Below are 26,276 nucleotides of genomic sequence, written 5' to 3'. Positions count from 1 at the left end.
CATGTAGCTCAGATACGCACGATTGTACAGGCTAATGCAAACACAGTTTAAGTTTTTATTAAGTAAATAGTTATGTCGGATGAATAGCTTTAGAACATTGAGTTTTGATGTCGTTAAACATTCACGGTGTACATTAAAAAAACACAATTGATTTTATTAAACTTTCTGATGATCAGTGAAAAACTCTCAATGAAAACAAAAGGTTTCCAAAGAAATAAATGATCATAAAGTTCCGAAATTTTCATAGCGTGACTAAACTTGAGAAATGACTACGCTACTTAACACAATCGCTTTTATAGAAAATTGATCGATGGTATTTCAAATATTAGTTGTTTATATAAATACCTTGGTAGAAGCGTTCAAACTTTGGAGGTACTTGTCTTCTTTGGCATAAGAGAAAACTTCAAGCAAAGTACAAATTATTAAATATGGTTTATTACATTGAAACAAGAAGGAAAACTTTCTCCCTGAATAAAAATGAAAATAGCTAACAAGAAACAGGAAACATTGAGTTGGCGTACTTCATGTTAGAAAAGATATAATATCTTTTAACAAAGGCTCCTTTCATGAAATATGGGCTTCTCTGCACTAGGTTAAATTAATTTCTCATTTGGCATTTTCCGTTTTTTGTTAAGTACTTTCAATAATATATGTTAGTAAAGTTGCAAAGGTTACAAACGTCAGTATCTTTGGTTAAAATGGTTGAATGAGCATGCAGATTTTTTTCGAGTGGTCTCCTTTGATTTTGGTAAAACCTTTGATTCAGTTTCAAATAACGTCGTAGTTTAAAATTTTTCTTTTCCAATCTGACTCCGGTTACTTGATGTCTCTTGCTTTTTTGTTGGTCGCATAAGTTTTTATGCTTCGTGCAATCACTTAGCGACATTTTTTTCTCTGAGAAATTTAATGAATGCTTTTTAAAATAGACTATTGTGTTGTAATTTTTCTTTAGAAACTGAAATATTTTAGTATGCATTTAAAAAAAAATAACGAGTGAAAACCAACTATTTACTTGCAGCACTTATAATGACAAAAAAAGACTAAAAGATTTAATCACAAAATCCTAGTTTGATCATCATTTTTTTGATTTTTTTTCAAATTGTAAAAATAGACCACAGTGATCCTTCACAATAAACACATACTCATGCAAACTAAATTTAAAACTTGTCAACTCTAATTACGAGCTATAAAACCTGGATCATGTTTTTCCATTCTCCTCTTTTGCATTTGATTCTTTTCATCTTTGTAGAATGTAGTCAGTCTTCATAGTCCAACATAAATGTTCATATATGTTATACAATGTTCTTTTTATAACTTTATATCATTCCATTTATGGTGTAACCTCAATATTTAACCAATACTGTACATACGTCATGCACATCCTTTCTGAACATATTTCCCACTCTAAATTTAACCATTTTTTTAGTCGCGTATAGTAAAATCCTTCACATTACGAAGGTTTTAACAAGACCTGATAATTTTTTCCGTAAATTTCTTACTTCACCTGTTCGCCAGTAAATACACAGTTCTTACATTTCCTCTCTATAAAGTTAAAGCGACCAGACTGACGTTAAAGTAAACACATACGAATTTAAATACTTTAACAATTCTGAAATTGACGTCACGATAAAATTTTTAATTTTTATTGCCTCGAGGTGCATATGACCTTTTAGACATACCATAATTAATCATCTAACGTCTTTGAACAAAATTTTTACGCCCGTTTCAAACATCGAACTTTATATTTGCGACCTAAAATAAGGCCCTGTTTACTGTATAGAATTGCTATTGTTGCAGGTTAAATTTTCTATGTATTAAAAGTCAGTGATATCGTTAAATGCAAAAAACACAATTAAATTGACTAAAATCTATCAACTTAATAAGCATTTACTCCAAACTGTTACCTCTGAAACCAAATGAAGATATCTTGATAAGTAAATCTGGTATATAGTGAAAACGCAGCCAAAGCCTTAAATTTTATCAAATGAAGCCTCGATGTAACTTGATCTTGCAATTAAGAAATAAAAGATGTTTCATGTTTTTGCACAGGCTTATGCAAACAGAGGAGAACTTTGGGAGAACTCAAAAGCATATCAGTGCAAGCCAGAGACCGGAAATTGAGGTTTGCACATGCTCGAGAGGTTGCCCTCATTTTATTACTATGTCCTCAGTTATCTCTTCCCTTTTGTAAAGTAAGAGAGACTTAAAAACTTAAGATTTTAAATTTTTAAATTAGAGCAGAGCTTGTAAGCACATTTATCATTAGTTCATGTCAATATATCACTGTATATAATCTACTTATATTTAAATAAACTATCACTGTATCACATTACTACCATACATGTTGTATCATATACATAATATTGTCACTAATACTAAAGATGACAACACGAGATGTTGAAACATGTTTATTTTGAAAAACTCCAATGTTTACCTTGGTCATTAAAAGACAACAAAATGTACGCTATACGTACCTGTTTTTTATAAGATGATTCAAACTTTGAACCAGAAAAATCTGTTACATTAAAGTGTTTAAAGCACATGGATCTTCAAAATTATCAGTAAAACGTTTATTGTTGTGTACAATTGTTACAAGTTAGAACTATAGCTGTATATTGTACGTTGTATTACCATCAACATTATAATGATAAATCTTATTTTAAAAATTGAAAACAGAAAGTGAAGTTTTTCATTCTTCAATATTTTAATCACGTGACTATAAGGAAGTATGCGGAGCAATTGTGAATGGTGGAGGATTGGATCGAGAAGAACCAAAACTTTAAAATTCTGAATAACTAATGTTGTGGTCGTCTTTATTTTGACAACATTATGACGATGAGAATTGAGAATTGACAACCTGACTGATTTTGGCCATCAGAATCAGACTCATGGTTTGTCCGTTTTCTATGTGCACTCGCTGCAAGTGTTAAAAGTGATTTTTTAAACAATGCAAATCGTCTGAAATTTACTAGTGCATTTTGCAATACCATAACTAGTATCATGACTAAGCCATTGATTGATCTTGCTTTAAGCCACAGCCTCGTAGTATGTAAACATAACACAAGATAATAAAATAAAATCAAAAGTGAACATCGTTGGTTATATACTTCAGTCATTCATTTCAGAATGCAAATTCTCAATAAAATCAATGGTTTTTGCAGTTTTCAACTCAATCATAAATGATATACACTTAATTAATTTAATGTTTTTTTTGTCTAAATGTTGCAAAATGCTTGCTTCATTTAAGCATGTAAAAGAACTTTAATTCCATACATTTAGTAAATAAGTTACGGGTGATTTGTGGTAGTAAAACACTTGAAAAAATAAATATGTTTATATTATATATTATCTAATTCTATTTATAAATATTGATCCAAAGCATGAGAACTGTGCTACATTATTATACGTAAAATCTTAGTTTGAGTTTGACGTCAAAACAAACATTTACAAACTATCACGTGCATTGCACGTTGTTAAAAAACGTTTCAATGTTTCATTTAAGAAATAAAAGATGTTTACTGTGCTTGCACAGGATTATACAAATCGAGGAGACCTTTGGGAGAACTTGAGAGATGATCAGTGCAAGCCCAAGACCAAAGGTCGAGGGTTGCACAAGCTCGAGGGTCCAAAAAACCTCTCCGAGGTTTGCATAAGCCAGTGCAAAAACGAAAAACATCTTTTATTTCTTTTATGAAATAACAATAATGCTGAGCTTTAATATCTATAGTGAAATGATTATCTGGCATATAGTTTTAATTGTTGTACTTTCATTGGCGACAGTAACAGACCAAATTACAACACTACACGTTCCCATATAGTTGTAATTGTTGTACTTTCATTGGTGACAGTAACAGACAAAGCCATAGAGTTTTACAAAAAAGCTCTCGACATTCGTAAACGATTGTTAGGTCCAAATCATGTTGATGTTGCTGATTCTTTAAACAATCTTGGTTTGGTGTTTAATAAAACAGAAAACTACGAGAAAGCTAATACTAATCTTTGGCAAAGAATTATGATCCTCTGTATGATCCTCATCATCCAACTTGACCAGACAAAGCTTGAGCGGATCTTTTTTAGCCTTAGCATATATAGTTTCTTGGAAAAAGTAAAATTACTTAAATTAGCTTTTGCAAGACTAGACATAGGTTGTGGAAGTGTTAGCTAACCGTTTTCAAAGCTCATCTCGATCCATTTAATGAAAATTACAAGCTTTTTCTGTATTTACTTGCTTCTAGATTCCAGTACTGCCCTGCTTTGCGGAGCATTGACGGAAGTAAACGGAGCTCTTACCCGTGTCAATTAGTTTCCAGTCTTAGGAAGTAAACAGGTCGCGCGCGTGTAAACCGGAAACGATATAAAATGAACGAAGGTTGCTATTGGATGACATGATTAATTGAAACACGATAAAACTTAATTAAAATTGTCAATTGTTTTCTATTCTTAAAGCAATATTAGATCCGTTTTCTTGTTTCTTTTGCAAATATAAAAAAAGAGAACACGTTACAATTTTATTGAGTTAAAGTTATTTGGTAATTTTGGTCTAACTAAAACGAGAATGGCTTTAAAAGTAGACATTGAGCAAGCAAAGAAAGTTAAGGAATCGTCCTTCGAATTTGAAGAAGAGAGCCATGTTTTAGATGAACGCCAAAGCAATATACAGAATAAATTGTTAAAGTGCTATGCTACTGAAATTGGTTTTAAAATATACGAGCTTGTGGCAAAAGACTGTGACGGTTGTCGCGTTGAACTTCCCTTACAAAAACGCCACGAATGCTTGATGATGCCTAATGATGAAAGGGTAGCGATGTATTTTGAAGATGCAGTATCAAAAATTGATGAGGAAGAAGTCATGAAATCCTTCTTTGATAGTTTACAGGACATGACTCCGATAGTAAATGGGCTAGATCTTATCAAGTACACTTGCAATGATTGGAGAAAATTATTTTTGACAGAAAAAAGAACAAATTAGAACATGAGACGTTGATATTCTTAAATAAATTTTATTGAAATAAAACATTTTTATTTTATTGGAAAAAACTAGCAACGATCACTCTGAAATGAAAAGAAATCAATCTTACTGACTGTTCTACTGTATCAATTTTCAAAAGATAAAGAATTCTAAAAATACATACTCAAAAAATCCTCTAAGAAGCGATCAACTTCTTCCTCAAAACATCTAGAGTATAAAGCAATGGACATTACATAAAAAACGACTGCAACATTTAGCAAGCATATTAAATATATCACTTACAAGCATATGGGACATTGAAATGGCAAGCGTTCCACTAGCCTCTCTTTGATCTAAGATAGATGAATTTTGTGCCTCCAGGGTTAAATTACAACAAGTAAAATGATTCTTGTTATGTTTACAATTGTCACAAATTGAAACTGTACATTTAACGTTGTATCAACCCCAACATCATGATGATAAATTTATTTTAATTATTGAAGACAGAAAGGGAGAATTAATAGTCTTCAATATTTTAAGCTAGAAAATATTAATTAAAAAAATTTTTTTAATTCCTTATATCACAAACGTAAAAGTTTTATTGATTTTCATCACAGTTGTCATGACATCAAGATGATGTTTTTACAAACGGGAATTGTTGACAGCATATAACATTTTGTTTCTTTAAATTTATTTGTACATAATAAACGTACCAAAATGATCTCTCACATTTTTCAACAAATGACCATAATGAATACATGTGAATTTTTAAGAGCATACAAAACCTATTTCCATGATAATAAATTATATTTATAATTTTCAAAAGCATGTCCAAAGAAAGTCACTCTATAATTTCATCAAAATAATCTTCATCTACAACAACACCATATTATCACATGACTCACCATGAATGAGTTGTCGACATTCTCCATTTCTATGTGGTGAACGTCTTATTTATAACATTATATAATAGCCGGAAGAATTTGAACAATTTCATTGGTCGAGAGCTATGATCTATAAGAGGACAGACGCACGCAATTGAGGTCAAAGAAAATTCCTTGTTGTTTAATTGACAAAAGAACGGAGAATTTATTTGAATATTTACCTGAATACATCCCTGAATGGGCAAATAAAGAAATTAAGAATGCCTAGTTGAAGCATTGGACGTATTTAAGCAACAAGAAAGGAAAAAATTCCGGTTTTCAAACATTGATTTGCCAGCTCGTGGCCACTCAGTTTTTATCAAAATGACGTCATACCCGTGTATCTATAACTGTATAGACAACTGTTAAATGTTATCAATTTGTTAAATAAAAATAACCAAATTGTTTAAACATACATTTTTATTAAAAAGTAAGTCATCAACATGAAATTTGTTCAGAGATACAATACATAATAATAAGTTTGACAGAGCATCTTACAGTAGTAGTCTAATCTAGAGGATGCCCTGTTTAAATGACAATTCATTTATGAAGATTACAAGTAGAATATTAGAAAGGACTAAACAAATTTTCATGATCAATTAGTATAGAAGCACTCTTTTTAAATACAAGTCATTTGTGTTATAAAAAGCAATTATATATTGTTTCAGATAATTGCAAAACATAGATAATATTTTACATTCTTTAATAGCAGGAGGTAAGACATTCCAATGAATAGTACCGATAAATTTAAAGATCTTTTGAAAAATTTGTCCAAATTTATTTTTGGTAAATATAGATAATTTCTTAAAGATTGCCTGGTAGAATAAGTATACTTCTTCTGTGGAAGACTATAGTAAGTGGAAACAAGCAATCATTCTTACGACCATCAACATCTATATGCAATTTTCTCAAAAGGTTTTTGAATTTACTATTAAAGTTTGAGTTGATGTATTTATTCAGGAGCATTAAGTTTTAAAAATTGAATTATGCAATTTAAACTGTCAACTAAAGCTAAAGTTCCTGTATTGGAATGCATAGTTATAATAGGCATAAAATAACGTTCGTTAAATTTAGCGCATATTTCACCATTCTTTAAATCTACAGCAAGCAATGACGATGAAGACGCTCCAATACAATAAGATTTGTGTACAATTACGTTAGAGTCCAAATAAAATTTACTGACATCATGCAAAATCGCATTCACATCACCATTCTCGTGAACATTAATTACATAAATGCCCATACATCTGACGCCTATGGAAAATGCTATGACTGCTTGTTTACTATCATTTATACAGCAGTTGAACTTTAGATCATTTACAGTTATCTGTTCTCGAACAACTTTTTCAATGACAGGTGTTATGGATATTTCTGCAGTATGCCAATGTTTCAGGTAAAGTTCATTGTTGTTATTTCTCCATTTCCATAATGTGTATTCTGTTTTGTTTACAGTTAAAATAACAGAATTATCAGGTGATACAGCTGCTGCTTTAAATTTTGAACTATCAACAGGAAGTCTTTTGTTGTATTGTATCTTACCCTTGGTAATTCTAACAACTTGAACAAACTTTTCTTTGTCAATACAAACCAAGACATCACCAAATGTTAAGATTTTCTTAGGTTTAAATCCAATGTTAACATGCTTTGCTTGAGTAGACTCTACAAAATTTTCAGACGAAGTTGATATCTTCGTAAGATGATCAGAACCATCCCATATCCACAGTAAGCCATCTGACCACCAACATCCTTTTGCTTTCTTCAGTTGCATTGGTACAGTTTGAATAATAGTGCAACGTTCAATGCTCCAAATATGAATGTTGACGTGGTCACCAACAGCGAAAGCAGCCAAAAAAGATCCATCCGGTGAAAAACAACAACATTTAATTTTATATTCTCTAAAAACAAGTGAAGGTTTTGAAAGATGATCAGTTTTGAAAATTTTAAGCTTGGAAAGATACGGCGCAACGTAAAATTCCTTAAACGAGATTGGATGGACTTTGTCAAGAATCCTATCAACACATGGACACCTAACATATGGTAAACAAAACACGATTTCTCCTTGATCGTTGTATTTTGTCAACTGAGTGATTTCAGAAAGCTTTCCATTCTGGCTTGTATGATAAAAAATACAATCACGATAATGTTGTCTTATCATTGAATGTAAATGTAGTAAATATTCCATTTCAGTTGAAAAAATATCGATTGCCTGGTGGAATTGAAAATCATACGAAGTCTCGACGAATTCTGCAGCAAAGAACTCTGAATATTTATCGGTGCATTGTAGTTTTTGGTAATCAACAACGCAGCGTCGATCAATTCTTTGCAAAGTTAATGAATTCCATGCAGTGAACACATCTTTAGAAGAAATTCCATCATATCTTGCTGTAATAAACAAACCTGAATCTAAGAAAGAGCAACGATTAACGACATCATCTGACTGTAAACATAATAACAAACGTCCATTGTTAACGTCCCACAACTTTACTTCAGTAGATCCATCACTAGTTACCAGTCTATTTCCGGTAGGTGAAAAGGAGCAACAATATATGTTTCCTTGTACAAAACCAAATTTCTTTGTTAATGGATCGTAATATTTGTCATATAGGGACATAAATGTGTCTACATCATCCCATTTATCCAACCTTGAATCATCGAGTGCAATGCCTAGAGTGCAACGTTGTATAAATTCAGGAAGTTCAAAAATAGATATTTGACCATTTTCATATCCTACAGCAAGAAGTTCTTCATTGGATGACACACAAAGAGATGTAACGTTAGCACGCAAGGAGACAGTCAAATTATGATGGTTTGTTAAATATGTTGAGTCTAAATCCTCAAACCAAACAAGCATTCCTTGTTTCAATAAATTCCTTGCCAATAATCTTTTTTCGTTACTGCCATGAATTCTGTTTGCAATAATTTGTAAATAAATTAAGCTTGCATTAAACACAAATGGCACCTCTATTCTCACAAAGAAATGAAATATTAGTTCTTCAAGTACATCTTTTTTCAAGAAAGTACGTCGTTCCTTAATGATTTCAAACAATTCAGGCCTAATCGTATCCGGGTCAAAGTCTTTCACACACATAAACCTCGCACAAACCACTTTGACATCTACTGCCCAGCTAAAGTCAACATTTTCGCCACATTCTATCATATGGTGGACTCCATTCTTCAAAGCATATTGAATCATAGCAGTGTTCATTTGATCTTTAAAAATGTTCATCCACTTAATTTGTTTAAACACTTTCTCACAGGCATGCCATAAGAACTTATGACCCTTTTTTGGATCAACTGTAAACTCATGCTCTTCATAACCATCTGATTTTAACCAATCAATGAGAGACTTGTGATACACGGTCAAATAATCATCGTAAATTGGAAAAAATTGAGATAGCACTTCATGTATTTTAATACGATCTTTAAACATCATGTCATCAGAAAAACCTAAACATTGAAAAAGAAAAGACAAAGGCAAAGTACTTTGATAAGTCACCAACACTTCAAGACATTCCGTAAAGTTTTTATCGGAAATAACGGTATTGGGTGTTGATAAACTTATTCCTTTCAATAAATTATTTAATCTCTTGAAATGTTCTGTGTAAAATTTACTCAACCCAGTAGGAACCAATTGTTTAATATTCTCGACAGTTAGCTCAGTTTTTTCTTTTTTTAAACTCTGTTGTGCGTGGTAAGCGTACAGAAACGAACCCTCGCATTTTTTAACTAATAAACGAAAAAAGTCGTACTTGGAATAAGGAAACATATAAACGTCATCAATGCCAAGTGAGCAACAATTTTCATCAATGTCTCCAAAGCCACTGTCTTCGTGCCACCTGTCAGCAATGATGAAATTAACTTTCAACTCATGTGCTAAATACTTGCAAAGATCGTATTTGTTCTCTGTATCATGAGGTTGAGTTTCTATTTCTACAGGATTCATGTCTTTCAATTGTATTTTAACAGGAAGTTCTGGACGACTGGTGATGAAGATTTTAATCCATTTAGGCAGTCGGCCAAATTCATCAGTAATCAATTCCAATAATTCACTTTTGCCCTCAACTTGACTTTCATCTAAGGCATCAATAACCAAAAGCATTGGTTCATGATCTTCTAATGAATGCAATGGATCATTTAATAAAACACGGAATGCGTCGGTGATCGATTCTTTGGAATGGTTTCTCTGTAATTCTTCATTCAGTTTACTTTTAAAATTTGATATTGTATCACACATGCCACTAGCCAGTGATTCTATCAAAATTCGAGGATTTCTATAATCTGATCTATTATATCTGCAGAAATGAGAAGCAGCAAGTTTCTTCATTTCAGAATATCGTCGACACACCTCAGCAGCAAACACACTTTTACCAACGCCTGGACCGGCAATCAAAATCATGACATTGGAAGCATCTTCACTTCTATCGTTAAACCAAGTGTCGAGTTTTTCAAATAACCATTGTCTAGTGCCTTCAAGGTATTTCTTGTTAAGATCTTTTATAACACCATTGAAATTGCACTTTCCAAGTTTCTTGAGATCTGAACATGTTTTGACTTGCAATATGTCTTTTACTCCTGCTACCTCAGCTTTTGTTGCCATCACTTGTGTAATTTCAGCTACATCATTTTTTATATCTTCCACATCTTCTTTTGTTTTCACAGCAACAGTACACCAGTTTTTTAATATTTCAATATAATTTGCTTCATCAGGACTGAGATGAGCTTCCTTCAATTCATCTATTTCAGTTTGTTGAATACCCAGACCAACCAACGCTTTTGAAATTTCCTGCCACAAGTACTCAAACTCACTGTCATCTACACTAGTTGTGCTTATGTGACCATACACTTTGTTTCGATAAAACTTTATTCTTGCAATGTTTGCTGAGATTGAAGTATCTGAAGAGGAAGGAAGATTATTCCATCCACCATGTGGCGCTGTTAGACCACATATGTTACGCAATAAGACAGTCAATAATGAAATATCAAAGTTTTCAATGTCAGGTGAGCCAGTTGATGGGTAAAGAAGGTTCCATTGCTCCTTGCTGATGACTTTGAATTTTAATGATGTCAATTTACTCTTGTTAGAAGAATCATTAAGTTTATCTTTCAAGTTTGATGATTGAAGATTTATAATGATTTGCAATGTTGTTTTTAAGGCTTGTGTTCCTTTATTGATTAAAAGTTTACTTAAACGAAATCCGTTTGCCTCAAACTTCAGTTTTTGAGGTGATGAAGCCATTTTTCAAGCTTGAAATGAAGAACGAGTTTGTGCAAAAAGCATCAATTTGCAATGTACAAAATGAGCACAACGAGATCCATTTTCCTCAATATTTAATTTATTAGGCGGCGAAACCATTTTTTATTCTAGAAATAAGGAATGAGTTTGTGAAAAAAGGTATAACTTAAAATGTACAAAATGTTCACAAAAGTTAAAAGGATAAATTAAAAATAGTACTACAAGTCATTTATAAAGACTTGTGTGCTTCATTTCTTTCTCTCGATAAAAATTGTGTTCATTGCCTAGTGACATGACCCAGTAATTGATGTTACATCAAGGTATTAAAATAGTAGATTTTATACAATGAAAAACACTTAAAATAATAATATTTTCGCCTACTCAACGCGAGAGGCAGCATATACCTTGCGATAATAACTCCTAGTTAATAAATAATATATCTTATTTGTCTAACAATCGTGTGGTGAAGAGATACGTCGTTCTTTTAACAGGATGTATCAAACTGGTTTGCTATGTTGTATGAATATTTGCTTATTAACATTTTGATAGGACTACATTGCTGATGATTCTGTTCCAATTTATATTTTTGATAGACGGCAGTTTAGCGGACACCCGAAGCGCTTGTGACTGCGGGCTCGTTTTTGCATGGGATTATAAGGTAGAGTTTGGGTCAGCGTCCAAGGTGTCCGCTAAACTGCAGTAGTCCCCCATACGATATATTTGACGTCTGTAATCACCAGTAAAGCGTATAAATGAATAATATTTTCAGCTGCAAGGTTTTGACTATAGTCACTAAAATAAAGTGCAGATTATACGCTCTAAAGCATAAGTAATTGAAGAAAAACATATATGTAATTCACTCATACTGAAGATGGCATCATGAGATGTCGAAACATGTCTATTTTCAAAAAACGTGTCGTTTGTATTAAATGCGCATTAGCAATAGTGCTTTAACGAAATTATGGAAATAACATAAGTATTGACTTTACTTAAAAAATTCTATTAGTGATCATTCGTATATGCGACTAACACCGATGACACAGCCGAGGATATCACGACGAGCAAACACTGCCTGCCTCACTGCCTCACTCAGAAACTTTTTCAGTATGGCATAGTGGTTAGTCGCGCATGCACAGCCAACAAAAACTAACAAGTGATAAATTATTATATTGTTATAATACAGTATGCCATATGCCTGCTCATACTGATAACACTTAAAGCGTGATTCCGTTTAAAGATGCTACGAGAATTTCTAAAAAGTTAGCAATTGATGAATGTCTTCTGCATGATTAGATAACGTAAGAAAAGTACAAATAATACACAAAACATTCTTTACTTTTTCTATAATCTTTAACTTTGCAATTTTCATGTGTCCAAATGGGGAGGCGCAGGCCCCTACTATATTATTGGCCCAAGGCAAAATGCCTTTTTGCCTATTACCTCACGGCGGGCCTGGCCTGACAGTCAGTGAAAATTTCTCGACTTTGTGTTGTTAGACACGTTGGAAAACAAAACAAGTATCTTGATTTCAGTTTCTCAGTGTACATGCTAAATCAAAGCCCATCTAAGAATAAATTACGTCCAAAATGATTGATGATGAAATATATACGTTATCATGAGTTCATTTTGACTCCTGGAACCTATCTTTCCTTTACATTTGTACATTGTATTGTTTACTTAAGTTTAATTTATTTTAAAAAAATATCACATTATGACGTGGCATCTGTGAATGTCAAGCGCATCACTGACTCAGAATTATTCGTTATTAAAACTTTCCTTCGTGTAAGAGCCGCAATTTTTATAGTGATAACTTGAAACAAAAAATGTAACCTACTTTTCAGTCGTGGTATTAAATATAGCTTTAAAAGTCACTTATAGAATCATTCAAACGATTTTCATTTGGAATGGAAATAAACATTCATTTGTTTATAGTCATACTTCATACTACGCAATGCTTTGGTATCAAATTTGTTAAGTTAGAAATATAAATACAAAATCTCGGTTAACTTACGTAAAATTCCTTTGTTTTAGAAATAAGACTTCATATACGACGATCGTGTGGACAAAATTATGCTTGCTTTAGTTCTTTACATGTTACGTACGTAACAAAAGATAAGAAATTTAATAGAAAAAACGCGACTACATACAAATCAGTTAAAAATGGTGATCATAATTCATACATTATTGAAACATCAACTTTTTATCCATATGAATTTTGTTACATAAACACATTCAAATTACGAACTAAGATGAAGAGTGAGTGAGGATCTCCTTCAACAAACAGTATTATTCTATAACTAAATACACATCACTGACTAAAAACAATTGTTATAGAAATAAAAATACATAAATAAGAACCTCATGTAGAGCACATAATAACATTGAGATTAGTCAAATTCCAAAGGACTACTGTTAAATGATATAAAGTTTAACAAGTTTCAACTCAGGAATAAAGGGATCACCTTTCTAAAGTAGGATTTGAATGTGAATGATTAAGACACATTGTTTGAAACTTTAAATGGATTTTTTTACTTCGTTAATCAAAAATTCCATACATGTATATTATTGCAAAAGTCAGTTCATATTATAAAAAGACCTTTGTTATTGAATAACCCATTGTAAATCATCAATGCATTTTAATTATCAACTGCGCGCAATTGTAATTACTTGTGATCAATAAAAAACACTATACATATAACAGTAAAGGATGCAATAAAAGTAAACCTTAACACTGTTAAGCTAACATATGATCAAAAATATAATTTTGAAAGCTCACTGTGTTGCATAATTTCACATTTCACAAAAATAGATTCGGTAGCGTTCTTCCTCTGTGTGTAAATAAATTCTTTCTGTGTTTAACATTTGCTTATTTTTCAAATTTTTACAGATGCCCCTTTTTCCATAGACAAGTATAGTTTATAAATAAAAATTCAGCGTCCTACATGTAGAAAATGTTCTCATGTTATTCTGCCTCCCCCATAGTTTTGAAAAGGTTTTACTGTCCTTTACCATGCAGCTTATTGTCATTAGTTAGAAAGTTGGTGTATCAACTTCAATATTTCTCTTGAATGTTTAGTCGTACATTATCGAGATGCTTTAGTAGCAAATTTTTTATGTCAAGTTAGTAATAGAGTTTCAGAATCTCGTTTTACTTTTGACAAATTAACTTCGTTTTAGAAATAATAGATTTGGTGGCGTTCTTCCTCTGTGTAAATACATTCTTCCTGTGTGTAACCATTTCTTATTTTGCCAATTTCCTTACTTTCAAAATAAATGGTTTGTTCAATACAATCATCAAACTTTTTCAAGACACACAGAGTTTAGTCAAAAGTGGCGTCAGCAAAGAAGGGAGGTGATGTATAATTGTATATGTCCCTACATAACATTTCATGTATTCCCATTTTTCTATAGACAAGTATAGTTTATATAACTCCTTCAGCATAAAAGTTCTGGCATCCGCACGCAACGTTTGGCAGGGTTGCCAGTTTGGCCTTTTATCGGCCAAATAACTGAAATTTGGCCTTTTTGAAACCTGTTTGGCCGGGAAAATTTAAGCTAGCCGGCCAAATCGATTTTGGCCTATTTTGGCCTTTTCAAATTTTGATGTCATGAAATTTTATTATTAATTATATTACTCGTAATTGACTGATAATGACGTATCAGATGAGTACTGTTGTGGTTGTACCCAGTACTTATGCTCTTCCTCGGCCTGATTTGTTATTCAATATTCAGCTCTGTTGCATTTTCACTTGAAAATATGTTTAATTGTGTTGCATGATACACTCATAGTTTTCTAATTAATGTTTAATGTCATTATTGCACAAAATAACTTGTTTCCTATTTCACGAAACACGCCAGAATAAAGCAAGAGTTAAGAATTCATATCAGCCTTTTCGCGTTATATTCTTTCGCGGACCGTTGGGCTCTAGGGGAAATTACTTCAAATACAACCTTTTCCCAGCAATTAATATCATACATAACTTTAATTAACAGAAAATTTGCATCTCTACTCTAGGGCAGCTCTTGGTTCTTCTGTTCACAAAGTTCTTACACTTCTGTCTCTAATATGTGTTTCCTTCTTATTATCGTAATTCTCAATCGGTAGTTCTGCTGTTCAATAGTTCAATGTTCGATTCTAGTTAATGGCGTATCACGTGCTAATTCACGTGCAGTATTCGTGAAACATATCAATATATCATATTTCATGTCCTATTTGTGCTTTGTTAGTATAACAAACATTTACTTAGTATTAACAGATGTGAAAATCAGGCTGTGATTAGAGGTGTAGAGTTGTTTGTTTGGGAACTTTCTTTTTTTCGTTATAAAATTTTCAAAATGCTAAAATGGAAATCAAGTTACGATAGCGGCCGCAAGTACAATTCCAAATGGGAAAAAGATTTTAGCTGGGTATCTGAAGCACCTAATAATAAGGACGTTTGGTATTATTGATAGTAGATGTCAAATAGATTCATACAGAAAATGTACTTAGAATTAGATAGGAAATGAACAAACAACAAACAAAACAACAGAATATAAGTAAAATATCATTACCGATTGTTCTCATTTATATCCAGATCGCAATGATTCGAATATTTTCGATAAAGAGTTAGAATTACTAATAGATTACGCGTTCGTAAGTTTACATTAACAACAATATTATTTCGATTCTTGGTGACTGGCACTAGTGTTACAGTTTATAAAGAAAAATTCAGCATCCTATATAAAGAAAATATTCTCTTGTTATTTTTCCTTCCCCTATACTTTTGAACAGGTTTTACTGTTTCTTTACCATGCAGCTTATGGGCAATTGTTAGAAAGTTGAAATATAAACTTAGATATGATTTCTCATGCATGTTTACTCATACTTCATCTAGATGTTTCTTTAGCAAATTGGTTAAGTCGATAATTTAGATATAAAATCTCGCTTTACTTTTGTAAAATTACCTTTGTTTTAGAAGTAGGACTTCATATATGACAACCTCGTCGACCAAATTATGCTTGCTTTCGTTCTTTACATGTTACATACCTAACAAAAAATGAAAGATTTAATATAAAGAACGCGACCACATACATATCAGTTTAAAAATGGTGATCATAGTTCAAACCTTATTGTAACATCAATAATGTTCATATGTTGAATGTGACAATGTGAGCAAAATAAGCTGTTCGTCAAAATCGAACTGATTTTCTAATTTCATACAGCAAATGTTTAAAAATTTATCAAATGACATCAAACGAAACGATTGACACAAGTTGCTGTCCAAAGATAAAAACCGCACTTTTATTCAAAACAAATAAATATCTTATGTGTAAGAAATCCAAGCGTTTTTCTTTCTAACTTGATTCCTCTTTGATGATAAAATCCTGTGATTCTTGAAATCAGTGAATTAGTCGACTTCCATGTCAGGCATTTTTAAACGAATAAAAGGATCATCAAAAAATGCAAAACAACAAAAGAAAAGGAAAACGGACAGTTTTTTGTCAAAAATTTTTATCAATTAAAATAAATTTAATTGTGCATTATCATGAGAGTACTGCGTGTGCGATTATATTTTAAATCTATTTTTACTTATTACTGTGGTAGTGTATAATTGATGCAAATCGTTTTTTGATAGGTCAACAGATCATTTGTGTTTATATGATGAAACGCAATTTACTAAACCAGGCATAAATATATATTATCGTATTATCCAATAAAACATAGCGCCATTTAGCTTAAGGCTGAAACACACTAGGCAGTTGCTTCAGTCGCACCTCCAAAGCGAATTGATGCGCACGCGTCAGTCGCTTGAAAGCCAGAAACACACATGCAGCAACCATCGCGACATTTACCGTGGCGTCTATTGAACATGGCGGTGATTTCTGTTTGCTACAGACACAGACATCACTTAGACTTTTTATTTGGGCCTTTATTATAGCTACTAATATATGAATATTTACGCAGTACAAACTACTATGTGGAGAAAAGAGAACAAGCCAGTTAAAACACGCCAATATGATCTAGTGGTATTCTAGCCCATTACGCGTTTATCGTGGATAATCTTATTCTGTGCATCTAGGTTGTGCATTAGGATTCCAGTTTGTAACTTCTATTGTCCCTATTTGATAAGTCATATAAAAACTGAAAGATTCCAGTGTGAATTCACTATATATTGCCTTCGTTTTCCAAGGTATAATCTATAAATTTCGTATGATGCTTATGACAGGGAATATGATATGCATTTAGGAAGTTAAAATGTATCTATTGGCCAATCAGTGTAAAGCGACTGAAGCGACCAAAGTCAAAAGTTCAACATGTTGAACTTTCAAAGCGACTAGCTGACGCGACTACGCTACTGGCTTTAACCGTTTTGTGCTCATGAAAATTGTAAAAACTGAAAAAGAGCAAAAGAAATGAGCAACAGACAGTTTTTCTAGCAACGTGACCTGGCTTGTCGTAAATTTTATCAATTTATCAATAACAATATGGACGATGTAAAACTTATCAGTATAAAATAGTATACAGGAAGAAATTTTCATAAATAATAAAAACAAGTGAAGTATCTTTCTCTTTCTGTAAGCACGAACATTACTAAAGAAGTAAGAGCATGGTATAATGTGAACTATTTACGTTAAATTACGCACATGCATTTGTCATGGGAAGTTTAAAGAATTGAGTTGCTGAGGAAGACCTTCTTTCCAATCGTGGCAAAGAGGAAACTTTGTAATTTTATATTGTTGAATGTTTAGTATATATAGAGGCTGCAAACGCTGTTTCTGATTGTTTCAATACGCATTTTTAATGGTCGCATTTTATCGACGCATTTTTTGGTTTTAATACTCGTGGTAATGAACCAAAGTTTGTCGTCAAAAGGATCGTGAGCTAGCATCCCGCACAACAGAAAGCTTAGGTTGTGCGACAATGGCACTATAAATCTATAATTACCTACAATGTGGTAATGTATAACTGATGCAAATCGTTCGTGGTTGATTTAAATAATAAAATATAGTCGTTTAGATAGGTAAACATATCATTTGTGTTTATATGATGAAACGCAATTTGATATACTAAGCATAAATATATATAATAGTTTTGTCCAATAGATGTAGCGCTATTTATCTTATAGTTTCGTTTCACGTTGATTTTTCTTTTCTCAGAAGTTAGAATCGTCTTATATACGGCATAATATCATCTGTGTATCTACTGAAAATGTGAATGCACAGTCAATGAATCCGAGCGGACGAGTATTCTGCCATTTAGTCAAACCTTACATTACAACAAGTTAGCTAAACAATACGGCTTTAAAATCAATGTTTTACACAATTTTACTCACCAAATATGACCAAAATGACTATTTCTTCATTTCCACACTTATTATTTCGTTCCACAACGTAGAGTCACAGTTTTATATTGAAATATTTCTTCTATTTTGTCTTTAATCCTATTGTAATGTACACATCATTCAAATGTAAAGGATGGGCTCATCACGAGATCATTCTGATTCATTTCCGCACTTGTAACTGGATACAGCTGAAATGTAGACAATAATCATGTTCATTGTCCATATATGGTTCTCACCAGATTTATATTTTTACATAGACTTTTATAATAAGTTAAGAATATGATTCAAAAAAATTATTAGAATAGAAAATAGGCCAAAATGTATCCAAATATCGATCCAAATGGCCATTTTTTTTGTCAAAGGTTGAGTTCCCAAACCAAAGATCAGCAGCTATAGTCAGACAATAGTTGGTACTACTTGAGTCAGTCATTTTCAAACGAATAAAAGGATCATTAAAAAATACATAAATTATGTTGAATTCTTTGTGGCTTTAACCATTTTGTGCTCATAAAAATTGGAAAAACTGAAAAACAGCCAAAGAAACGAGCAACAGACAGTTTTTCTTGCAACGTGACCTGGCTTGTCGTAAATTTTATCAATTTATCAATAATAATATGGACGATGTAAAACTTATCAGTATCAAATAGTATACGCGAAGAAATTTTCATAAATAATAAAAACAAGTGAAGTATCTTTCTCTTTCTGTAAGCATGAACATTACTAAAGAAGTAAGAGCATGGTAAAATGTGAACTATTTACGTTAAATTACGCACATGCATTTGTCATGGGAAGTTTAAAGCATTGAATTGCTGAGGAAGACTTTCTTTCCAATCGTGGCAAAGAGGAAACTTTGTAATTTTATATTTTGTTGAATGTTTAGTACATATAGAGGCTGCAAACGCTGTTTCTAGTTGTTTCAATACGCATTTTGATGGTCGCATTTTATAGACTCAATTGATTAATGCATTGTAACACATTGAGTTGAAGTCTTGAAGAGACGAATTGGATAAGCATTTTTTGATTTTAATACTCGTGGTAATGAACCAACGTTTGTTGTCAAAAGAATCGTGATTTAGCATCCCACACCAGGGGCGGATCTAGGATTTTTCAAACATCAGTCATAAAACATCGGAGGCGCTCCGCACCTGGGGGGGTCTGAGGCTATCTCTCCTGAGAAATTTTGAATTTCAGAGCCTTAAAAATGCCATTTTCAGCGTTTCAGAGCATTACAAAATGTATTTTTTGGGCATCGTTTTTGCATAAATACAACACATTTTGATTACGTTTTTTTTCAAAAAAAAAAATGAAGTGACCAATACTTGAATGTTTTGCCAAATATTTAGGCTCATTATTATGCCAAATATATGGCTCATTAGCATGTCTAGGAACGTAAAATTTATTTTACAATAATGCTATATTGAAAAACAGATATAGCCTTTAAAAATTTCTACCAAGTTGTCAGGCATAGACCCCCCTAGAGACCCCATTCAAACCTCTATGTAATGAGTTAAGTTAGAAATTTGGTACTACAAGTGACAGTTCATAGATATAGAAAAGCTCAGACTTCAAACCATGCAAGTTTATTGTAACCCTTTACCCATCTCCACATCAGTATTAGCAAATTCACCTTTTGAGGAAAAACTCAAAATTTTTTTCTGCCAAAGATTAAGCAAAAATTATCAGAGTGAAAATTTGCAGATTACAGCTGAATGCCATAAATGTTTATTAGGCATTTCACTTGACTATTATCTTCTTCAAGGTGTGCTATATAGCAATCACTAGTAGCATTGTAATATCAATTACAAACAGAATGTAACCAACATGTCTTTAATTATATAATTACATGAATGTTAAAATTGGTTCATGTGTCATGCTTACTGGTTATGATAAATATCTTTTCATATGATCAAAGCTCGTTTAAATGTAAATCTGAAATAATTTAGTTTAGAAGTTATAATGATCATCAGAAAAATTACCTAGTGATCATGAAAAATACTTTGCTGTTTTGCCAAATTTCAAGGTTTATCTGCATACATAGGAAGACATTTTTACTTTATAGAAAATGCTTTTCATACATCAATAGCCCTTTGGAATTTATGGCAAACAATCTGGTATGAGCCGTAGATTAACACAACTTTACATCTCTACATGAGGTGTTCAGTTAGAAAAGGGGACAATATGTGACATGGGACAACATTTCATGTATGTGAAATACTAGGTTTAATACCATTCCAGTCAAATTGTCAAAATAAAAGCTTCATGGATCAGAAGACTCAAAATCACAGGTTATAGTAAACAGCTTCTCATGTAATCAATGTTAGTTTTCTCAAATCTTAAACAATATGTAGTATAACTGTCTAATGATTGAATGATCAATGATCATAAACTGAAAAGCCCCAAACATTTGTTTATGATAAAGTAAATAATAGTATGGCGCCTTATGGCTACAGATTTTTGTCCATTGAAATATATTTGCAGGAATGTAGGATTTCGCTGCCATATACGGTCACGATTCCTAAGCACTAAAGAAATCATAGCTAAAAGTCCTTCGGCAACAACAATTTTAGAAGCATCAATCTGCTTACCATACGCCATATTAACATAAATCGCATCACACACTCGCATAAATTGACTTTGATATATTACATTCATGCATACACTTCAGTTGTCCTTTACTTACGATTTTGGATGTAAATTTCTGCTGATAAAACTCAAAACAATGTTGGCTTGCTTTTGAACATCAATGACTGAAATGTCGCTCGCGAGATCGTCTTTGCCAAGCATTTACAATTCATCCATAAATTTTTCGCCCTCTTGAAAAATTCCCAGTTTGGAAAGCAGCATTCATGTCAACATATGAATTTGTAAAGATTTCCATAAATTCCATCTGATTGTAGTTTAGTTTCTATCATGCTTTAGAAAATTATTATGAAACGATCAAACATTCAATTCAGACAGTGAGCTTGACTATGTTAGTTCAGTTGGCTATCAGTCGAAATAGGTCAAACCAATCACAGTAAGACAAAAATTTAAACGAACCAATTACACGATAGCAAGTGGACTCCCTTATAGGTCCGGCCACCCCTATTATCGGTCGAGATTATTCCAGACTGTCCACTGATCTGGCCATTGACCAATAAAATAGCGTTTCTGGCGTTCTTAGACTCCCTTATAAGTCGAACCAGTCAAGCCACCCCGCTTATCAGTCGGTTATTCCAGGTCAATTAAAATTCAACTGATCTGGTTACCAAGGAGATATTCATGGTTAGTCATTAGTTTTCAATAATAAATAAAGCTGGATTTTTAAGTAAATGCGATAATAAAGTAAGAATAATTAATGAATTTTTAGCTAATATGCATAGGTAATTTTTGAGTTTCAAACATCAGTCGCGCGACGGATTTGACATACTCTAGATCCGCCCCTGTCCCACACAACAGAACGCTTAGGTTGTGCGACAATGGCACTATAAATCTATAATTCTATTTCGTCATTGGACTACGTCACTAAGGAGTCATGTGAGATATGCGCACGCAGATCGAGGAATCAGTTGCCCGCGTAGTCTTCGAGCGAACGGTTGTTTTTATCGAATAAAATCAACAAAGGAGCGAAAATCATGGCATCAGCTGACGAATTGGAAAGACGGCTATTGGAAGAAGAGCCAAGCGGTATGAAAGAAGCGACACCACCTGGGATATCAATGCCAGAAGTGTTGGCTAGTCTCGTCGACAAAGTAGAGAAAATGTCAAGCAAAATTATCAACATGGACAGTCCATTAAACGGTTGCAGTCCGACAGTCAGGATCCTTGCTTGAACGAAGGACCAAGCAAAAAACGACGTGTAACTTCACTAATGGAAATAGACAAAGGTTACACTGACGGTGATGCAGAAGGATTGCATCGAGAAAGTGAACCTGATGCCGACTCGGCAAATGAAGGTAGTATAAGCGCCACATGTGTTCGACGCGAACATGACGCTCTGCTACAAGAAATCTCGCACGACTTGGAGCAAGAAGAGGAGGTTGGCGACAATATAAACCAGCAACTTGCTGATATTGTCAACAAACGATGGTCAAACAAGCTCCCAGAAACAAAACAAAAAGAAAAAATGGAAAAGTATTCAAGACCAAGTAATTGTGAAAAATTTATTGTCCCTCGCGTTAACGCTGAGATATGGGACAAGCTTGACAATAAGACCAAGCACAACGACCTTCGCACTGCTAACACGCAGAAAACAATAGCGAAGGTTGGCGCCGTACTGTCTTTCACGACAGACAAATTGCTACAAATACGTAGTAAAGAATCCCCAGACGTTGATAAACTGATCACAATGAATACCGATGCCTTGGCACTTCTTGGCCACACAATGTGTGAACTATCAATGCGTCGACGCGACGCTATTAGGCCAAATTTAAACAAGGATTATAGCAGCCTTTGTGCATCACATGTGCCAGTAACGACTTACTTGTTTGGGGATAACCTTCAAACACAACTAAATGATATTAGGGCATCGAACAAGATCAGCAAGGCAACAGTGCCTCAAAGGTTTGATAAGGTCAGGCAGTATGGCCGCCCTCACTCTCATGGTACCAACAATTCCTCCTCACAGGGAAAACCAAGAAAGAACCATTTTTTATCCAACAATCTGAATTGGAAGAAACACCCACCAAGGTCGACATACCCATCGAAAAAGCCATCAACCTTTCCAGTCAAGCAGCAACAATACCAGTAATGGCCAATAGTGAAAGAAACAAAAATATCATGACAAACTTACAGGTCAGTACTTTAGAGAGAGACTTGCCTTTATTAGTCAGGTATTTACACTCACGAGTGAAACGCTTTCAAGCAGGCCAGTTAAGTCACAAACTTTGTGAATGGCGCAAACTCACCTCTGATTCAGAGGTTTTACATACAGTCTTGGGTGAGGAGATTGAATTTAACGCTTTACCTCACCAACTACATGCACCAAAACCCAATACATTCACAACATTCGAGAATGGTTGTGTTGCACAGGAAATAAAAAAGCTGTTTGCAAAGGGTGTCATAGTTGAATCGGCTCATGAGGCAAATGAATTTATTTCATCCATTTTCTTAAGACCAAAACCTGATGGGTCTCATAGAATGATATTAAATCTCAAAAGTTTAAATAAGTATGTGGTATATAGGCACTTCAAAATGGACTCCATTTGGAATGCTATTAGTCTAATGAAACCAAACTGCTACATGGCATCAGTTGATCTAAAAGATGCCTATTATTCAGTACGTATCTGTGCTGAACATCAGAAATATTTAAAATTCGATAGAAATGGTAAATTAAATAAATTTACTTGCTTCCCTAATGGGTTAGCATTAGCACCAAGAAAATTCACAAAATTGCTTAAGCCTGTGTACTCATCATTACGGAAAAAGGGTCATATATCATCACCTTATATTGATGATTCCATTTTGATAGGTGATAACTTTAATGACTGTGCAGCAAACATTGTTGAGACAGTTAAAGTTTTAGACAACTTAAATTTTGTCACTCACCCTGAAAAATCTGTGTTAATACCAACACAAAAAATTGTATTTCTTGGTTTTATTCTAAATTCAATAACTATGACTGTTTCTTTGACACCAGATAAAGCAAAGAAGGTAAAATTGGCTGTTACCCACCTACACTCTTGTAGGATACCTCAAATAAGAGAGGTTGCCCAGGTTATTGGGTTTATTATCTCTACATTTGCAGGGGCAATGTATGGGCCCTTATATTTTCGGATTACAGAGGGTGAGAAAGCGGAAGCCCTAAAACAATGTAAGGGAAATTATGATACTCACATGCAGTTATCCTCTAGCGCAAAAAAGGAGCTGGAATGGTGGATAAACAATGTAGAAAGATCAAACAATCTGATCTCTAGACCAGAGCCGCATGTAACTATGTCCACAGATGCATCTAAAGTGGGCTGGGGGTGTGCTATAAATAACATTAAAACTGGAGGGCTCTGGACTCAGGAAGAGAGTCAATCTCATATTAACTATTTAGAAATGCTGGCAGTGTATTTTGGTCTCAAGTCACACCAAAAATCTATTACGAAAATGCATGTAAAAGTACTAGTTGATAACACTACGGTTCAAAATACCCTAAAAAAATGGGAACAAGTCACTCTCCATTATTGAACAGTCTTATCAAAACTATATGGGACTGGTGCATTGTTAATGAGGTTTGGATCACAGTTGCCCGTATTCCTGGCAAGGAGAATGTCGATGCAGACAGGGAATCTCGGAAGGCCAGGCGCACCACTGAGTGGTGCCTGAATAAACACATATTTCATAGGGCTTGTACGAAACTAAATGTAAAGCCAAACATTGACCTTTTTGCCTCCAGAATTAATTGCCAATTAAAGCCATACATTTCATATACCCCAGACCCGGAAGCAATTGCAGTCAATGCTTTCCATCATTCATGGCTGGGTTATCAATTTTACGCTTTTCCACCTTTTTGTTTGATTAGTCAGGTGCTACAAAAGATTCAAAAAGAGAAGTCGGAGGGACTGCTTATTATACCAAAGTGGCCAACTCAATCCTGGTGGCCAGTAGCAATGAGAATGCTGATGCAGTCACCAATCTTGCTACCACAAACACCATCAACACTAATTCTTCCCAGCAACCCATTGGAGAAACATCCTCTTCACGAGAAACTAGTGCTAGTAGTGTGTCACTTATCAGGAAACAGTTCAAAGACCGAGGACTTTCGACAACAGCTGTGGAAGTCCTGGAATCAGCATGGAGAGCAGGCACACGGAAGCAATATGAAGGGCATTTGGAAAGATGGAGACAATATTGTTATCAACGGCATATCAATCCCTTTTCTCCCACTGTAGAAGAAGGGATAAACTTCCTTGCGGAGTTGTTCAAAAAAGGGCTTGGGTACAGTGCACTAAATACTGCAAGGAGTGCGCTATCATCGATAGTAAGTTATCAGATAGTACTAGTTTTGGAACACACCCACTGGTTTGCAGATTCCTTAAAGGAGTCTTCGAAAATCGTCCAGCCTTACCAAGGTACACCAGAATCTGGGATGTACGAATAGTGCTAGAATACTTAAAAACCATGCAGCCAAATGAAACTTTGACGCTGAAAAAGCTAACACTTAAACTGACCATGATGTTAGCCCTCATCTCTGCTCAAAGGTGCCAAACCCTTAAAGCCTTATCACTGGACAATATATCTCGGGAGGATGATAAGTATGTATTCACCTTCGACCAATTGTTAAAAACATCTCGGCCTGGGAAACACCTAAAGCCTTTCATAGTTAAGAAATATGACCCAGATGTAACACTTTGTCCGTTCAAACTCCTTACGGAGTACATTGAAAGAACAAAACTATTAGAAGTAATTCCAAACAGTTGTTAATTTGTTTCCAAAAACCCTTTAATGTAGCAAGCACGGACACTATCTCGAGATGGCTTAAAACAATCCTAAAGCTGGCCGGAATAAATGATTTTTCTGGCTACAGCACAAGAGCAGCATCCTCGTCCGCTGCAAACAAAGCACCATATCAATTGAAGCAATTATGGAAGCAGCTGGGTGGTCTAATGCTTCAACATTTCAAAAATATTACAATAAGCCATTAAAAACAAAAGCCGACTTCGGTTGTTCATTATTAAATGGTTCCAATGACTAAGCACGAATTTTTTAATAGTGAGAAGTATAGTTATATGTGTTGTTGAAAAAATTGTCAATACATTTGGGATTATGTTAAAGCTCGTGATCACAACACTTTGAATATCTCACATGACTCCTTAGTGACGTAGTCCAATGACGAAATAGAATTTAAAAATTAAACGAGACTTACCTGTAAGTTGAAGTTTGAT

At 33.6% G+C, this 26,276-nt stretch overlaps 2 protein-coding genes, 1 long non-coding RNA gene and 1 pseudogene across 4 annotated transcripts in view; 1 reads left to right on the top strand and 3 right to left on the bottom strand.

Moving 5' to 3' along the window:
• LOC124450876 overlaps window positions 1-462 on the bottom strand; it is an 87,547-nt pseudogene extending 87,085 nt beyond the window's left edge.
• Window positions 463-5,251: 4,789 nt separating this feature from the next.
• On the bottom strand, window positions 5,252-6,135 carry LOC124450886. Its single transcript, XR_006950244.1, has 3 exons — window positions 6,054-6,135; window positions 5,854-5,962; window positions 5,252-5,301 (listed from the first exon to the last, which is right to left on the bottom strand). It is a non-coding gene; the product is annotated as an uncharacterized LOC124450886 (long non-coding RNA).
• Window positions 6,136-6,347: 212 nt separating this feature from the next.
• LOC124450855 overlaps window positions 6,348-26,276 on the bottom strand; it is a 113,061-nt gene continuing 93,132 nt past the window's right edge. For both annotated transcript variants that reach the window (XM_047001513.1, XM_047001514.1), the window contains 3 exons: window positions 18,418-18,614; window positions 16,049-16,130; window positions 6,348-11,232 (listed from right to left, as the gene is read on the bottom strand). In XM_047001513.1, the coding sequence (XP_046857469.1) occupies window positions 6,824-11,107 (4,284 nt within the window). In that variant the 5' untranslated portion in view covers window positions 11,108-11,232; window positions 16,049-16,130; window positions 18,418-18,614 and the 3' untranslated portion in view covers window positions 6,348-6,823. The remainder of the gene's footprint in view (window positions 11,233-16,048; window positions 16,131-18,417; window positions 18,615-26,276) is intronic.
• LOC124450864 lies at window positions 22,737-25,529 on the top strand. Its single transcript, XM_047001535.1, has 2 exons — window positions 22,737-23,199; window positions 24,914-25,529. Exons 1-2 carry the CDS (start codon window positions 23,155-23,157, stop codon window positions 25,490-25,492), a joined length of 624 nt encoding a protein of 207 aa, XP_046857491.1. The 5' UTR covers window positions 22,737-23,154; the 3' UTR covers window positions 25,493-25,529.

The sequence above is a fragment of the Xenia sp. Carnegie-2017 genome, unplaced genomic scaffold, assembly GCF_021976095.1.
Source record: "Xenia sp. Carnegie-2017 unplaced genomic scaffold, XeniaSp_v1 HiC_scaffold_24, whole genome shotgun sequence".
Classification (NCBI taxonomy): Eukaryota; Metazoa; Cnidaria; class Anthozoa; order Malacalcyonacea; family Xeniidae; genus Xenia; species Xenia sp. Carnegie-2017.
This window is presented reverse-complemented; position numbering and strand designations above follow the sequence as displayed.